Source organism: Eschscholzia californica, unplaced genomic scaffold (genome assembly GCF_041429995.1).
Source record: "Eschscholzia californica isolate CP2 unplaced genomic scaffold, dmEscCali1.0.p SCAF_4, whole genome shotgun sequence".
NCBI lineage: Eukaryota > Viridiplantae > Streptophyta > Magnoliopsida > Ranunculales > Papaveraceae > Eschscholzia > Eschscholzia californica.
This window is the reverse complement of record NW_028238461.1, coordinates 2,125,780-2,139,304: the sequence shown is the minus strand read 5'-3', so window position 1 is coordinate 2,139,304 and position 13,525 is coordinate 2,125,780. Positions and strand designations below refer to the sequence as shown.

At 34.3% G+C, this 13,525-nt stretch overlaps 2 protein-coding genes and 1 pseudogene across 2 annotated transcripts; 2 read left to right on the top strand and 1 right to left on the bottom strand.

Moving 5' to 3' along the window:
- LOC147541437 (purine permease 3-like) lies at positions 1 to 1,599 on the top strand. Its single transcript, XM_086638509.1, has 2 exons — positions 1 to 879; positions 988 to 1,599. Exons 1-2 carry the CDS (start codon positions 82 to 84, stop codon positions 1,324 to 1,326), a joined length of 1,137 nt encoding a protein of 378 aa, XP_086494635.1. The 5' UTR covers positions 1 to 81; the 3' UTR covers positions 1,327 to 1,599.
- A 2,165-nt stretch (positions 1,600 to 3,764) lies between these two features.
- On the top strand, positions 3,765 to 6,288 carry LOC147541436 (purine permease 1-like). Its single transcript, XM_086636007.1, has 3 exons — positions 3,765 to 4,746; positions 5,347 to 5,659; positions 6,112 to 6,288. The coding sequence occupies exons 1-3, from the start codon at positions 3,988 to 3,990 to the stop codon at positions 6,150 to 6,152; spliced, it is 1,113 nt and encodes a 370-aa protein (XP_086492133.1). The 5' UTR covers positions 3,765 to 3,987; the 3' UTR covers positions 6,153 to 6,288.
- Positions 6,289 to 8,022: 1,734 nt separating this feature from the next.
- On the bottom strand, positions 8,023 to 9,354 carry LOC147541435 (purine permease 3 pseudogene; annotated as a pseudogene).
- Positions 9,355 to 13,525: the final 4,171 nt, after the last annotated feature.

The window sequence follows — 13,525 nt, the reverse complement described above, 5'->3', positions numbered from 1 at the left end:
CCACCAAAAACCCTCTCACGCACTTGTCTAGTGAAGAACTCATTCACATAGACATAGAAGAGGTAGAGTAAAAAAACAACCATGAGCAATATTGAGAGAATGGAGGAAGGAAACATAACCCAAGTAGAAAACCACCAAAACCCTAATTCCAAACTCTTTATTGATGATGATGAAGAAGTAGTGAAGAAGTCTCCCATGGCTAAATGGGGACTTCTCCTGCTAAACTTGATGTTCATGGTTGTTGGCACCATCGGTGGACCTATACTTCTTCGTCTATATTTCTTACATGGTGGTAGCCGAAAATGGTTATCGAGTTGGCTACAGACAACTGGGTTTCCTGTAGTACTCATCCCTCTTACATTCCTTTACCTTCGACGAGACCGAACTTTACCCACGGCCAAGTTCTTTGCTTCCCCAAAGCTCTTAGTCTCGGGTGCCCTAATAGGCCTACTTCTTGGACTAGACAATTTTATGTACTCTTACGGGTTATCATTTCTTCCTGTTTCAACATCGTCTCTTCTCATTTCCACCCAACTTATTTTTACTGCATTATTTGCGTTTGTTATGGTTCGACAAAAGTTTACGTCATTTTCTATTAACGCAGTAGTGTTAATGACGTTGGGTTCAATATTGCTTGGAATTAGAAAGAACGGTGATCGTCCAGAAGGAGTTACTAGTTCTCAGTACTTGTTGGGCTTCATTCTAAGTATTGGTGCTGCTGTGTTAGCAGGATTCGTTTTACCTTGTAGTGAAGTTGCTTATGCTAAAGCTAGTAAAGCAGCCATGACTTATTCAATTGTGTTGCAGTTCCAGTTTGTCATGACCTTATTTGCAACACTTTTTTGCACAACGGGTATGATCGTAAATAAGGATTTCTCGGTAAGAATAACTTCTAAGTTTTCATAATTGAGCGTTATATATATAGATATTAATGATTAAGGCCTTGTATTGAAATATTGCTAACTTGTCAAATTCGAATTTGTTTAGGCAATGCAAAGAGAAGCAAGTGAGTACGAATTAGGAGCGACTAAATACTATTTAGTATTGGTTTCAAGTGCACTAGTTTGGCAATTGATGTTTGTAGGAACATTAGGAGTTATCTTTTGTACCTCATCTCTCTTTGCCGGGGTTGTTACTGCAACATTGCTTCCTATGACAGAAATAGTGGCTGTTATAATATTCCATGAGAACTTTACAGGAGAAAAAGGAATGGCTTTGGCTCTTGGAGTATGGGGATTCACTTCTTACTTCTATGGTTCTTATAAGGAGTCTAAGAAACAAGCTCTAGATGAAAAAGCTCATCATGAAAATAATCCAACCAAGTGATGATCGAACTTGCTTTAGATATTGGTTATAGTAAATGTTATATATACACCTCGACGCGCCTAGAAAAACAAATACATTCTAGCGAAGTTGGAGAAAAGAATTAGGTACAAATAATTTTGAAAGTCGATGTTTGTTTTATCATCCCACTTATTTATATACAGTATAATATATATATATATATATATATATATAGGTTGAGCATGTAGCCTGAATTTGTAGTAAGGGAATTCGATCTTCTTGTGTTTGGTTGATTATATATGATATCAAAATTTTCCCCCCACAAAAAAAAAGGGGCAAAACTAGCCTAAATTACCTGGTTTAAAATCAGTCTAGATCTTAATGTTGTCTACTTGGCCAAATCTCTTTAAATAAGGGTTGTTTCTCAAATGAGCCTCATAATGTGACCACCACCTTGTCAGTTGGTCTACAATATTAATTGTCAAACCTTCCCATTTGATATTTTTTTGCATTATTGATAGTTTTCTTGGTATTTCTTAGATTCTCTGTTTGGATAGAAGACATTTAAAAAGAAAAAAAGAGTAGAGGGAGAAATTATCATATTTAATGATAAAAATTTGGCAATTCTAACGAGAGAACTAACAGTAACAGGAAAAAGAAAGACAAACGAAATGTTGGACAATATCGGGGGCAAATTGGGTGAGTTGGTCACATCATGGGGGCCACTCGGGAATTAACCATTTAAGTTAATTATTATATTATTAAAATTTATGCATTTTAATAAGTATGTTATTTGGACCACAGAAGTACATCATTGTAGATTAAGAAAATTAAATAGACCACCTTCTTTTCTAAATTTTGAATGACAAAAGAATGAAACATGAAACTGATTTGACTCTTATATAAAATATAATTAGTGAGTGATAAGAATGAGAGTTGCTAGACTTATAGCTACTTTATTTTTGTTGCAAAGACTTAATATGGTTTATTTGGTTAATACAAATATTTGTTTCAACCAAAATACTAATTACTCTAAAGTCGTAAACTTGATTCCAAGACTCGAACGTAAGACTTCTTAATTTTCAGAGGATACGCATAATGAACCTACTTCATTTCACCATCTTAAATGAAGTAGTTTTATTTTTTGTTGAAGTTCTTAAATGAAGTAGTTGGGATGCAATATTTGAAATCAAGAAGTTGGTATCTGAAAATGACTTCCACCTTTTTCTTTTTAACAAAGTAGAAATGAAAAATGTCTTTCACTCTCCTTGTTTTCTCTCAATTGTTATGTGACAAAGTCTGTAGTGGTGATTACTGACTACCTACCTTTTTCTATTTTCGAAAAAGATTTTGTATCAACCATTGTGACTTAATTTTCATTTATTCTGGTTTCAAAAAAAAAAATCATTTATTCTTTGTACACCAGAGACAATCAGATTTATTCGCCAAAAAATCAGTTTGACAAAACATTTCAATTAAATTGGAAAGCAATGTTAATAACATATATGCATACCTTGACCCGAACAGTGGCAGGCCTAAAGCAGCAAAGCGGCTAATTTGGGCCAATGTAAGTATGGCCATACGTCCTAATCTCCGCTAATCATTTTAAATATTATATTAGAATCTACATAGAAATTAAGTTGTAGGTAAGTGATCCTAAGTTTAGTTTTTGTGTAAATAATTGGTTGTTCAAACCCTCTTAAAAACACTATTAGGTACTTTATTTTAATGTTTCCCTATAAAAGACACCAAATTTTACTCTGTTCTGACCCCAAAATGTTTGGGCCAACGCTGACTATGAGGGTATTTGTGGTATTTATGAGACCCATAAAATTGTTGTTTAGCTAACAATTGTTTGGCCAGTTGATCGTGCATTTACTCTAAAAACCTAGAAGTCATAGGTCGATTCACAAAACTTATGGCCTTAAGAATTATTGATGGCCTTTAGGACGTCCCAAGATGCCTTTGATGATGTATGCATCGGAATATCATGCAGTACTATGCGGGACTATAGAGCATTAGTATATTAGTTGCAAAATTATACTCCAATTTCAATAGAATATTTGTTAGTGTAAGCTAGGTGTAAATATAGCAAATAAATTAAATGCAGCTCCTCCTAGTGTCAGTCTACATCTCAAATATATCCTGCAGTTGTATCAAATTTGGTGCTAATTAATCCTGTGCAAAGAAGAAAGTCGAAAAACAAACATCTCTCAAGTATTTCTCTATGGCCATTCCATCACCTATGCTTAATTTTGAATTTGATGTGCCTCTCTAAACTTTTGAGTGGAACAAGAGCTAGACTAAAAGATTAGGACCCACCATATGATCGCTTGTAAAGAAAAAAAAACATAGAAATACGTCTCAACCCACATAAATGCTAAGTGGGTTGTGGACTCATTGCAGATTGCTTTTGACCTAATCCGCCAAATTCATGTGAGAGGTGTGCATATATAGTCATATCATTCATTTGTACATGTAACATTATGTTAGCAAATTGAACCGAATTGATTAATAAGGCAAAGTTAATTAAACAATGCTTGCTTGAGCTTTTAATCTGTTTCTTGTATCTGTCTCTCACTGTCCCTCTACTTCTTCATGGATATATAAATTTTTTTCTTAACCCAATGACAATCAACCAACCTCTTTTCTTCTCAAGAACTCCTACTGCATAACCCCATTCCCTACCATTTCCAAATAGCCATGGAAATAGAGAAACTTGAAAACGGAGTCCAAAACAATGTACTCTTACAAGAAGAAGAAGAAGATCACTCCAAAAAATCAATAATCTCAAAATATGGACTTCTCTTGTTAAACTGCATTTTTAGTGCTATTGGAACCATTTGTGGACCTTTATTACTTAGGTTATATTTCTTACATGGTGGTAGCAAAAAATGGTTTTCAAGTTGGTTAGAAACTGCAGGATTTCCTTTACTAATTATCCCCATTTCAATCCTTTACTTTCATCAAGGAAAACCAGGCCTTAAGTTCTTTGCTTCTCCTTCTCTCATAATATGCAGTATTTTCTTAGGCATCCTTGTGGGTCTTAATAGTTTTATGTATGCCCATAGTTTGTCATTTCTTCCTGTTTCAACATCTTCTCTTCTTCTTTCAACCGAACTTGTTTTCACTGCTTTCTTTGCATTAGTCATCGTTAAGCAAAAATTCACTTCTTATTCGATAAATGCTGTTGTTTTAATGACTCTGGGTTCGGTTTTGTTAGGATTAAGAAAGACGGGTGATCGTCCCGCAGGTGTTTCAGATGGTCAGTACTTGCTAGGGTTTATTATGGGTATTGGTGTTGCTGCTGTGGCTGGGTTGGTCATGCCTTGTACTGAAGTTTTGTATGCCAAGGCTAACCAAACTATAACGTATTCTATTGTGCTGCAGCTTCAGTTTTGCGTATCTTGTTCTGCCACCGTTTTCTGTAGCATCGGCATGCTCGTAAACAAGGATTTCTCGGTATGGAACTACTTAGTGAACATTCTTTTTTCTTTTTCTCTAAAAAATTGATCTATAATTCAATTTAAACACACCTTTAGGGGGATGTTTTTTTTTTCCTTCAGTGCCAGATTCTAACTAGTCGAGTCTGATTGTGACGTGGATCGTGTCTGCCTAAAATCAACCAGTCATGGGGTTAGAGACACATGTTTATTGGCCATGGTAGCCCAACAAAGCAGGTGTAGTTGCCGGGGCACCCCAAATTCTCTCCAACCTTCAACGTAAATTGGGTGGGCTGCCCCGCCAAGCCAACCACGGTTCTGTCATGGCACAGCTGACACATCACACCACCACCACCTAAACTACGACGACCCCATGTGAAATGCCCCACCCATATTCAACTAGTAAGAGGTTAACATAGTAATTGAAAAGGATGTTTATCACTGAAAGTTGGGGTGAAATAAAAGTTCGGACCGGAATGGATACAAAGTTGATGAATCATAAATTTAGAAATGGAAATAATATTGTATGGAATTGAATCTAGTTATATCTCACATCTGTTTAAATGAGAGACCACCTTAGAAATTAAATACATGAAACTATTTTTGTCAATTCCTACAGGCGATAACTAGAGAAGCAAGTCTATTCGAGTTAGGAGCGACAAAATACTACATGGTTCTTGTATCGAGCACGATAGTCTGGCAAATGATGTATACAGGAGCAGGGGGAATTATTTTTTGCTCGTCGTCTCTATTTGCTGGAATTATAAATGCGTCATTGTTACCATTAACAGAGATTGCAGCAGTGATTGTTTTCCATGAGAAATTCACAGGAGAAAAAGGCATGGCTCTGGCTCTTGGTATATGGGGTTTCATATCTTTCTTCTATGGATCGTATAAAAATACCAAGCAAAACCCAAACAAAAACATGAATGGTGTGTTTGGTTGCAGGATTCCTAACTAGGATTCCTATCAAAAGTGAAATTTGATAGGAATCATGAATCCTTGGTCTGTTTGGCTACCAAGAATCCTAGGACTCTTGAATCCTAAGGATTCCTAATTCCAAATTTTGTATTGGACCAAAATCCCACCCTACCCCCTAGGATTTGCTAGGATTTTGGATTAATGAACCTAAATTTCAAACTAAAAATCAACAAAAAAATATTTCCTTCTACAAAATCATTATTTTTTTTCAAAATCATTGTTTTTTTCAAAAATCATATTTTTCCTAAAGACGTTTAAAAATACTCAAATAATAATAAATCATAGGATTCTTAGTTGCCAAACAAGCCAAAAAATATTACTTGGATTCATGAATCCGTGGAATCATGAATCCCAAGGACTCATGAATCCGCGGATTCATGATTCCGCCATCCAAACACACCAGAAATGAATAACCAAAGCCTAGTGATAAATGATTTCTATTAACATTATACACATCATAAGTTATATAATTTCTTGTTTTTTTTTGTTCCGGCCTGCTTAAGAATTAGTAATGATTATATGGCTTTAGTATTCACTGTTCGTAAAAACTTTTAGATCTCTATTTATTTTGCTTCAGGACTAATTGGTAACTGAGGTTACTCCTCGGTAATTGGTAATTGAGCTTACCTCTTATTATTTTTTGTCGAAATAAAATCACGTTTGGTGCGCGAAAAGAGAATATGATCACGATGAATAGCAACACGATAGTGTGATTTCTAATAATGGTAATAAAGATATTTTATTTAAGGGTTATTTCCCTAATGACCCCCTACTTTGTGACCAGCTTCCCGCCTGGCCCGCTACTTTACGAAAAATACCCATATGGCCCCCTTCCGTTATAACACCGTCACTCTCTCTCCTCCATCATGTTTTCTCTCTCTACCAACTCACGCCACATCATCTGTTACGCCACCTCATCACCATCTCCGGCAGAGGTCGCCGGCCGGCCAAATTTCCGGCCGGCGACCTTCAAACTAAATATTTTTTTTTTTCTCTCTTCCTCTCTCTCTCTCTCTAAAATTACTCCGGCGAAGGGAGACCTTCGCCGGAGTAATTTTAGAGAGAGAGAGAGAGGAAGAGAAATTTTTTTTTTTTTTTTTTTAGTTTGAAGGTTGCCGGCCGGAAATTTGGCCGGCCGGCGACCTCTGCCGGAGATGGTGATGAGGTGGCATAACAGATGATGTGGCGTGAGTTGACAGAGAGAGAAAACATGGTGGAGGAGAGAGAGTGACGGTGTTATAACAGAAGGGGGCCATATGGGTATTTTTCGTAAAGTAGGGGACCAGGCGGGAAGCTGGTCACAAAGTAGGGGGCCGTTAGGGAAATAACCCTTTATTTAATGTGTGATTACAATTCCCATGTACCAAACATACTATTGGTGGTGTTGATAGAAAGAGTAATGTAATGGGTAAATTCAATTACCAATGAGGTGGAGAGGTAAAGTAAGAAACCCATTTATTTTTATAGTATTTGTTTAAGTGTTATTTTATGTGAAATTATTCAATTAATACTCAATCAAGAACCACGAAGACCGATAAGTAGAATAATCATGGGATTTTATTGATCCCACAATATATATAATGATTTACATTAGGATTTGTAAAAGGAAAGATAGAGTTAATTCTTATTTGGCCCGCTGCTTTGTGACAGCTTCCTTTATGGCCTTCTGTTTTCCGTAAATTCAAATATGACTCTCTTTTTTAATATAAATGTCAGAACTACCCTTCATATAAATATTTTTTCAAAATAAAGTTAAATAAAAAAACATGAATTTCCACCTCACCTCTCTCTCTCTCTCTCTCCCTCATCGAAGATGAGTAACCAAGCTGAATCATCTGATCCGTAAGATCTCTCACTCTCTTTGAGTTCTACTCTTTTGCTTTTGCTGATTTTGATTAGTTTTATGGTGATTTCTTTTAAAATTTATTTCTGATTAATGATGATGATGACGATGAAGTATGATGATGAATCTAAAACTCTAAAGAAAACAAAGTCTGACGATAAATGTTGATGATGAATTTCTAATGATAGTTATCTGATCAGTGATGATAGTTATCCGGTGATGATGATGAAATATGACGATGAATTTGAAACTCTAAAGAATATATATATATATATATATATATTATGTGAAAATGAAATAAAAAGAAGACATAAAGATAAGGAGAAAATGGCTCTTACAAAGTTACGAGAGTCAACATTGAATTTACAAAGAGAAAAAGACTCAAGGAACTTATTAGGGAAGTGGCACAAACCAATTACAAAGGAAAGTGGACAACTACTTTCCACACCACCACACCAAATATTCCATGGTAGTAAATGCTAATTTGTGTATATACTTCTTTTTCACATAACAATTTAACTTTGGGCATGTGGGTGAACGTGCAGGACACTAGTTGGGTCCGGTCCTGGACTCACCTTCTTAGACTCCTTATAAGTACCATAGAAGTAAGAAGTGAATCCCCATAATCCCAAAGCCAAAGCCATCCCTTTCTCTCCTGTGAACTTCTCATGGAATATAATCACGGCGGCGATCTCGGTCATAGGTAGGAGAACTGCACCTATAACTCCGGCGAAGAGCGAAGTTGTACAGAAGATTATACCTAATGTTCCAACATACATTAGTTGCCAAACAATTGCACTAAAAACCAACACCAGGTAATATTTTGTTGCACCTAAATCAGATTCATTTGCTTCTCTTGTCATAGCTGAGAAATCTTTGTTCACACTCATTCCAATTATGCAGAAAACTGTTGCAGAAAAGACCATACAGAATTGGAATTGTAAGACAATCGAATAAGTTAGGAATTTACTTGCTTTAGCATAAGCAACTTCAGCACAAGGTAAAATGAATCCTCCTGCGCCAGCAGCACCGAGAGTTAGAATAAACCCTAACAAGTATTGTGAACTAGTAACACCTTGAGGACGATCGCTGCTCTTTCCTATACCTAGTAGTACTGAACCCAAAGTCATAACCACAATGGCATTGATAGAGAAAGAAGTAAACTTTTGTTTCACCATTATGAAAGCAAATAAAGCTGTGAAAACGAGTTGGGTAGAGATTAGAATCGACGAAGTTGATACAGGAAGGAACGACAACCCGTAAGAATACATGAAGTTGTTAACTCCAAGTAATAAACCTAATAAAATTCCTGAGATTAAGAGATTTGGGGAGGCAAAGAAGTTTGGAGAACCGGGTGTTTGATCACGTTTATAGTAAAGAAACCCAAGTGGGATTAGCAGAATTGGGAATCCAGCAGTTTGTAGTCCACTTGATATCCATTTTCGGTTTCCGCCGTGTAAGAAGTATAATCTAAGAAGTAAAGGTCCTCCAATGGTGCCAACTGCACTAAAAGTACAATATAGTAAGAGACGGCCCCATTTAGCAAAGAGAGACTTCTTAGGGTTTAGTTGTAGCTCATGATCAAACTCAGAGAGGTTTTCATTTTGAGCATGGTTATAAATATTGTTCTCTTCTGCTACTACTCCTTCCTCTATCATCTCAATGTTCATAGTAGCCATGTATTCCTTCTCTTGAGTAGTGATATTAATTTATGTGTTCTTTAGAGGGAGAAAAAGATGAGATATTAGAGATAGACAATTGATCACTTAAGGCAATGAATATGCTTTCTGGACTCTAGAGGTGTTTTTGAGGTGGTGAAGAGATGTTTTGGTAGATGTCTATAATCATCTATATTTATAGGAAAATTGGGATGAACTTCCACTAAGGTTTGGTTTCATTAGGAGGTTCATGGGAACGTTCTATAACATAAAAAATTGTGTTTACACATAAATTTCCAACCCGTGTCTTTGAGATCCGTGTTAAAAAATATTTTTAAAAAACAACAACTAAGAGCACCGTTACAATTGTTAGCACCGGGGGAGGAGATTGACTAAGGTCAATCTCTTTTAACCCCAAACATGTCTAAACCCAAAGCAAAATTTAGGACTCGGATCAGTCCAAGAGGTTTTGGACTCGAATCAATTCTTTCTATGATGGGTTTTCTCTCTAAAACAAGGTTTTCTTTATCTCTCTAACAACTCATTGTAGATCGATTATGATGTGTTTGAAAACAAAGTTGTTTTTATGATAAGGTGATGATGATAAGAAAAAGGAGAAGAAGAAGAAGAAAATTAGGGTTGGGCGGTCAGGGTCCCTCCTCAGTAGACACCTGATCCGTACTAGCTGCTAACGGACTTCCGGTGCAAGTAGCAACTATGTCAGGTGCCTTTAGACCTTTCCTTACAAAAATCCATTAGATGAGATGTTTTGGTCAGCCACTGAGCCACATTAAATTGGGAGGATTTTCATTTGATATGGTTGGTGGAGGAGACCTTTTATGAAAATTTATGTTTACACGCGTCACCAATATTGTTGGTTTGAGATATTTCAATGAATTATTTGTTTTCTCAACAAATAAAAAAAATGTATTATTTGTTTGAGTCTTGAAATATCTGTGTTATTCTTTTAAGATTCTTAAAATGTCTCTAAACGTTTGTGGTATCGTTTGATACACTTCAAATATCTCTCAGACTCTCAATGTCTCCGTTATTGATTTAGGACATTTTTCAGGACAAGTTAATTTCATGGACATTTGTGGGCATTAGATTAATAGTAATATATAATAATTTCACAATATTATAATCTAATAATTATTATTATAGTATTATATTATATTACTACACTATTATAATATTATATTAGTATTTTATATTATATTATATTATATTATATTATATTATAATATTAAAATAATAACGATCTACGTTATCCATCAATGTCCACAAAAGTCTAAAAATATATTTTTAAAATATCAGTACAATTATGTTATTTCATATGATAACACAATAATAAATTAATTACTAAAAGTAATAAATATCCATCAATTGTCATCAATATCTATAGATATTGATTCACATATGTTTACGAAAGTCGAGAAATATATTTTAGTAAAAATATGTTATTTCATATGATAAGTCAATATTAATAATATTAAAATAAGAAATATCGACCAGTTGTGCATCGATGCTTGCAGATACCCATGGATGTCTAACGAAAGTCCAGAAATGTATTTTAGTTAGAATACGTTAATTTATAAGATAAGACAATAATAAGAATAGTATTAAAATGACAATATCTATTAAATTGTCCATCAATTTTCATAAATATCTACGGGTTTTTACGAATGTCCAAAATATACTTTTGTAAAAATAGGTTATTTCATATGATAAACCAATAATAATATTAAAGTAATAAATATCAATGAATTGTCTATCAATGTCGCAAATATCTACGAAAGTCTAGAAATATATTGTTGTAAAAATATGTTATTTCATATAATAAGACAATAATAGTAATAATCTACCATTGTCCATCAATATCCACTGATGTACACGGAAGTCCAATAATATATTTTTGAAATATTAATAAAAATATGTTACTTCATATAATAATGATATATTCGATATTCATTTTGTCTATGGACTCAATATCTTGAACCGATCACAAGACGTTTTGTCTATGAACTAAATGTTTTGACTACAAATTAATGTCTTGAAATATCTATAAAGACATTTTGACTATGGTCGAATGTCATGAAATATCTTAAAATGTGTATGAGACATTTTGTCCATTAATATCTATAATGGATATTGGACCTGACCCGACTGGATCAGGTACCCGACCCCTACCCTGACCAAATATGCTCCACCACCACCACCATCATGAAGTCGACCAAGCAAGAGATATTGTCATATATTGTATTTTCTTATTTAATGTAGTTAGTTACCTTTGATTTACTCTTGTTTGTAATTATATATATACTAGTAATACACAGATACTTTGTGTATTCAATTCCATTGTTTTTATCTCCCTTTTTGATAAGCTCTCTCTCTCTATGTACTTTCTGGTGTGGGGTGGGGGGAGTAAGCCTTTGTGGTCATGCGACTCCCTCTATTCCCACTGTACCAATGACATAACTAGAGAGTCAAATTAGTCCACACTCAGTTTCCACCATTTCAACAAAAAAAAAAAAGAAAAGAAAAACTCCTTTGCCACCATTACCAAATAGACAGTTTTCAACTAGAGCATGTCGAGGGAGTACATTAACACAATATTTAAATACAGTCCTCTAATACGTAATAACTATATGCTCTTCTAAGTCAAAAATCAATAAAATATCTCATTTATCAATTGGGTGATAGGAATCTCATTTTCTAGAAACAACGGATACGTGTTTAATTTCATTTATAATTTTTTAAATTTTAAATTTTATTCAAATTAAATCCTTCCCCTTTTATATCTTGGCAACAAAGAAAAGTTAGATGGAGATGATGGACTCGTATTTGCCACGGAAATCTAGAAAATAAAAAATAATATTTTGATTGAAAAAATTATTATGATAGTTGAAAAAAAACATTCATTTTTGTCTATTGACTAAAACTTATTAGAGTACTAATAATATGGATAACTATCAATTATGTCATTTTCTAAATTTTTCTTTCCTGAAATACTCTTATCCATTAAAACTCACTCCCTCTGTGAGTTTTAGAGAAGTTTAGAGAGAGAAGAGAGATTGAGTTTGAGAAGATGTATTTGTTATTATGATCAAATGGTATTACAATCGAGTTTATATAGCTCGAGTAGAGAGAGAAAGAGTTGGAGGGAAAGTTTGTTATAACAAACTTTCTCTTCAGCTTAAAAGACGAAAATGACCCTCGTTATGGGCACTACCTATTAACCTATTTAAGCCGAGTTTACACTCCCTTTACATCACGATTACACTTCCATTACATCGTCTCTCTCTATCATCTCTATCATCTCTATTACTCTCTAGAAAAACCCGAGAAACCAAGCAAAACCAAATAAAAAATCGACGGATCCAACAACGAAAAGAAGGAAGAGTTAACTTGAGAAACATGAAATGGATAGCCAAAGCAGTGATAAATGAGTGCTGTTAACATTATACACAATATAAGTTATATAATTTCTTGCTCTTTTTTTGTTTCCTCCTGGTTAAGAATTAGTAATGATTATATGCGCTTAGTATTCACTCTTCATTAAACTTTTATATCTCTATTTATTTTGCGTCAGAAATAATTGGGAATTGAGTTTACACTTTGGATAATTCGTAATTGAACTTACCTCCTAGTATCTTTTGTCGATATAAAATCACGTTTGGTGTGCGTACGATCACGATGAATAAGCACATGATAATGTGATCTCTAATAATGGTAATAGAGATTGCTTTTGTTTGTAGGTTATTTAATGTATGATTGCAATTTCCATGTGCCAAACATACTATTCGTGATCTTTTTTTTTTCGATGAATTTGCTATTCGACAAAAACAGTAATCTAACAGGGTAAACTAAAATTACCAGTAAATGAGGCTAAGAGGTAAAGTAAGAAACCATTCATATTTTATGCTATTTGTTTAAGTGTTATTTTATGTGAAATTTATACTCAATCACGAACGACCAAAGACGAAGACCCATAAGTAAAATAATCATGTGATTTTATTGATCCTAGAGTATATATTAGGATTTGTACAAGATAAGATATAAGAAAGAGTTTAAAATAAGAAAACATAGGTTCAGATAGAAACTAAACCTCAATTATTTTGGATCTTCTTATTGATCTTCTCTTGGACGGCTAGGAGAGTGATTGGCCCATCGTTATACCTCAACACCACATATGTTGAGGCAAGTAATGGTCATCTTTCACCAAATCAAGAAGTCAACAAAATGATCAAGAAATGTTTGGTCTGCCCGTATCCAAGTCGTCAAGGAGGTAAATCTGAAGAAACTCTACTACGTAA

Coding starts and splice junctions, on each gene's coding strand:
- LOC147541437 (XM_086638509.1), top strand. CDS start 82: ATGAGCAATATTGAGAGAATGGAGGAAGGAAACATAACCCAAGTAGAA. Junction 880..987: donor TCGTAAATAAGGATTTCTCG/GTAAGAATAACT, acceptor GAATTTGTTTAG/GCAATGCAAAGAGAAGCAAG.
- LOC147541436 (XM_086636007.1), top strand. CDS start 3,988: ATGGAAATAGAGAAACTTGAAAACGGAGTCCAAAACAATGTACTCTTA. Junction 4,747..5,346: donor TCGTAAACAAGGATTTCTCG/GTATGGAACTAC, acceptor CAATTCCTACAG/GCGATAACTAGAGAAGCAAG. Junction 5,660..6,111: donor CCCAAACAAAAACATGAATG/GTGTGTTTGGTT, acceptor CAAACACACCAG/AAATGAATAACCAAAGCCTA.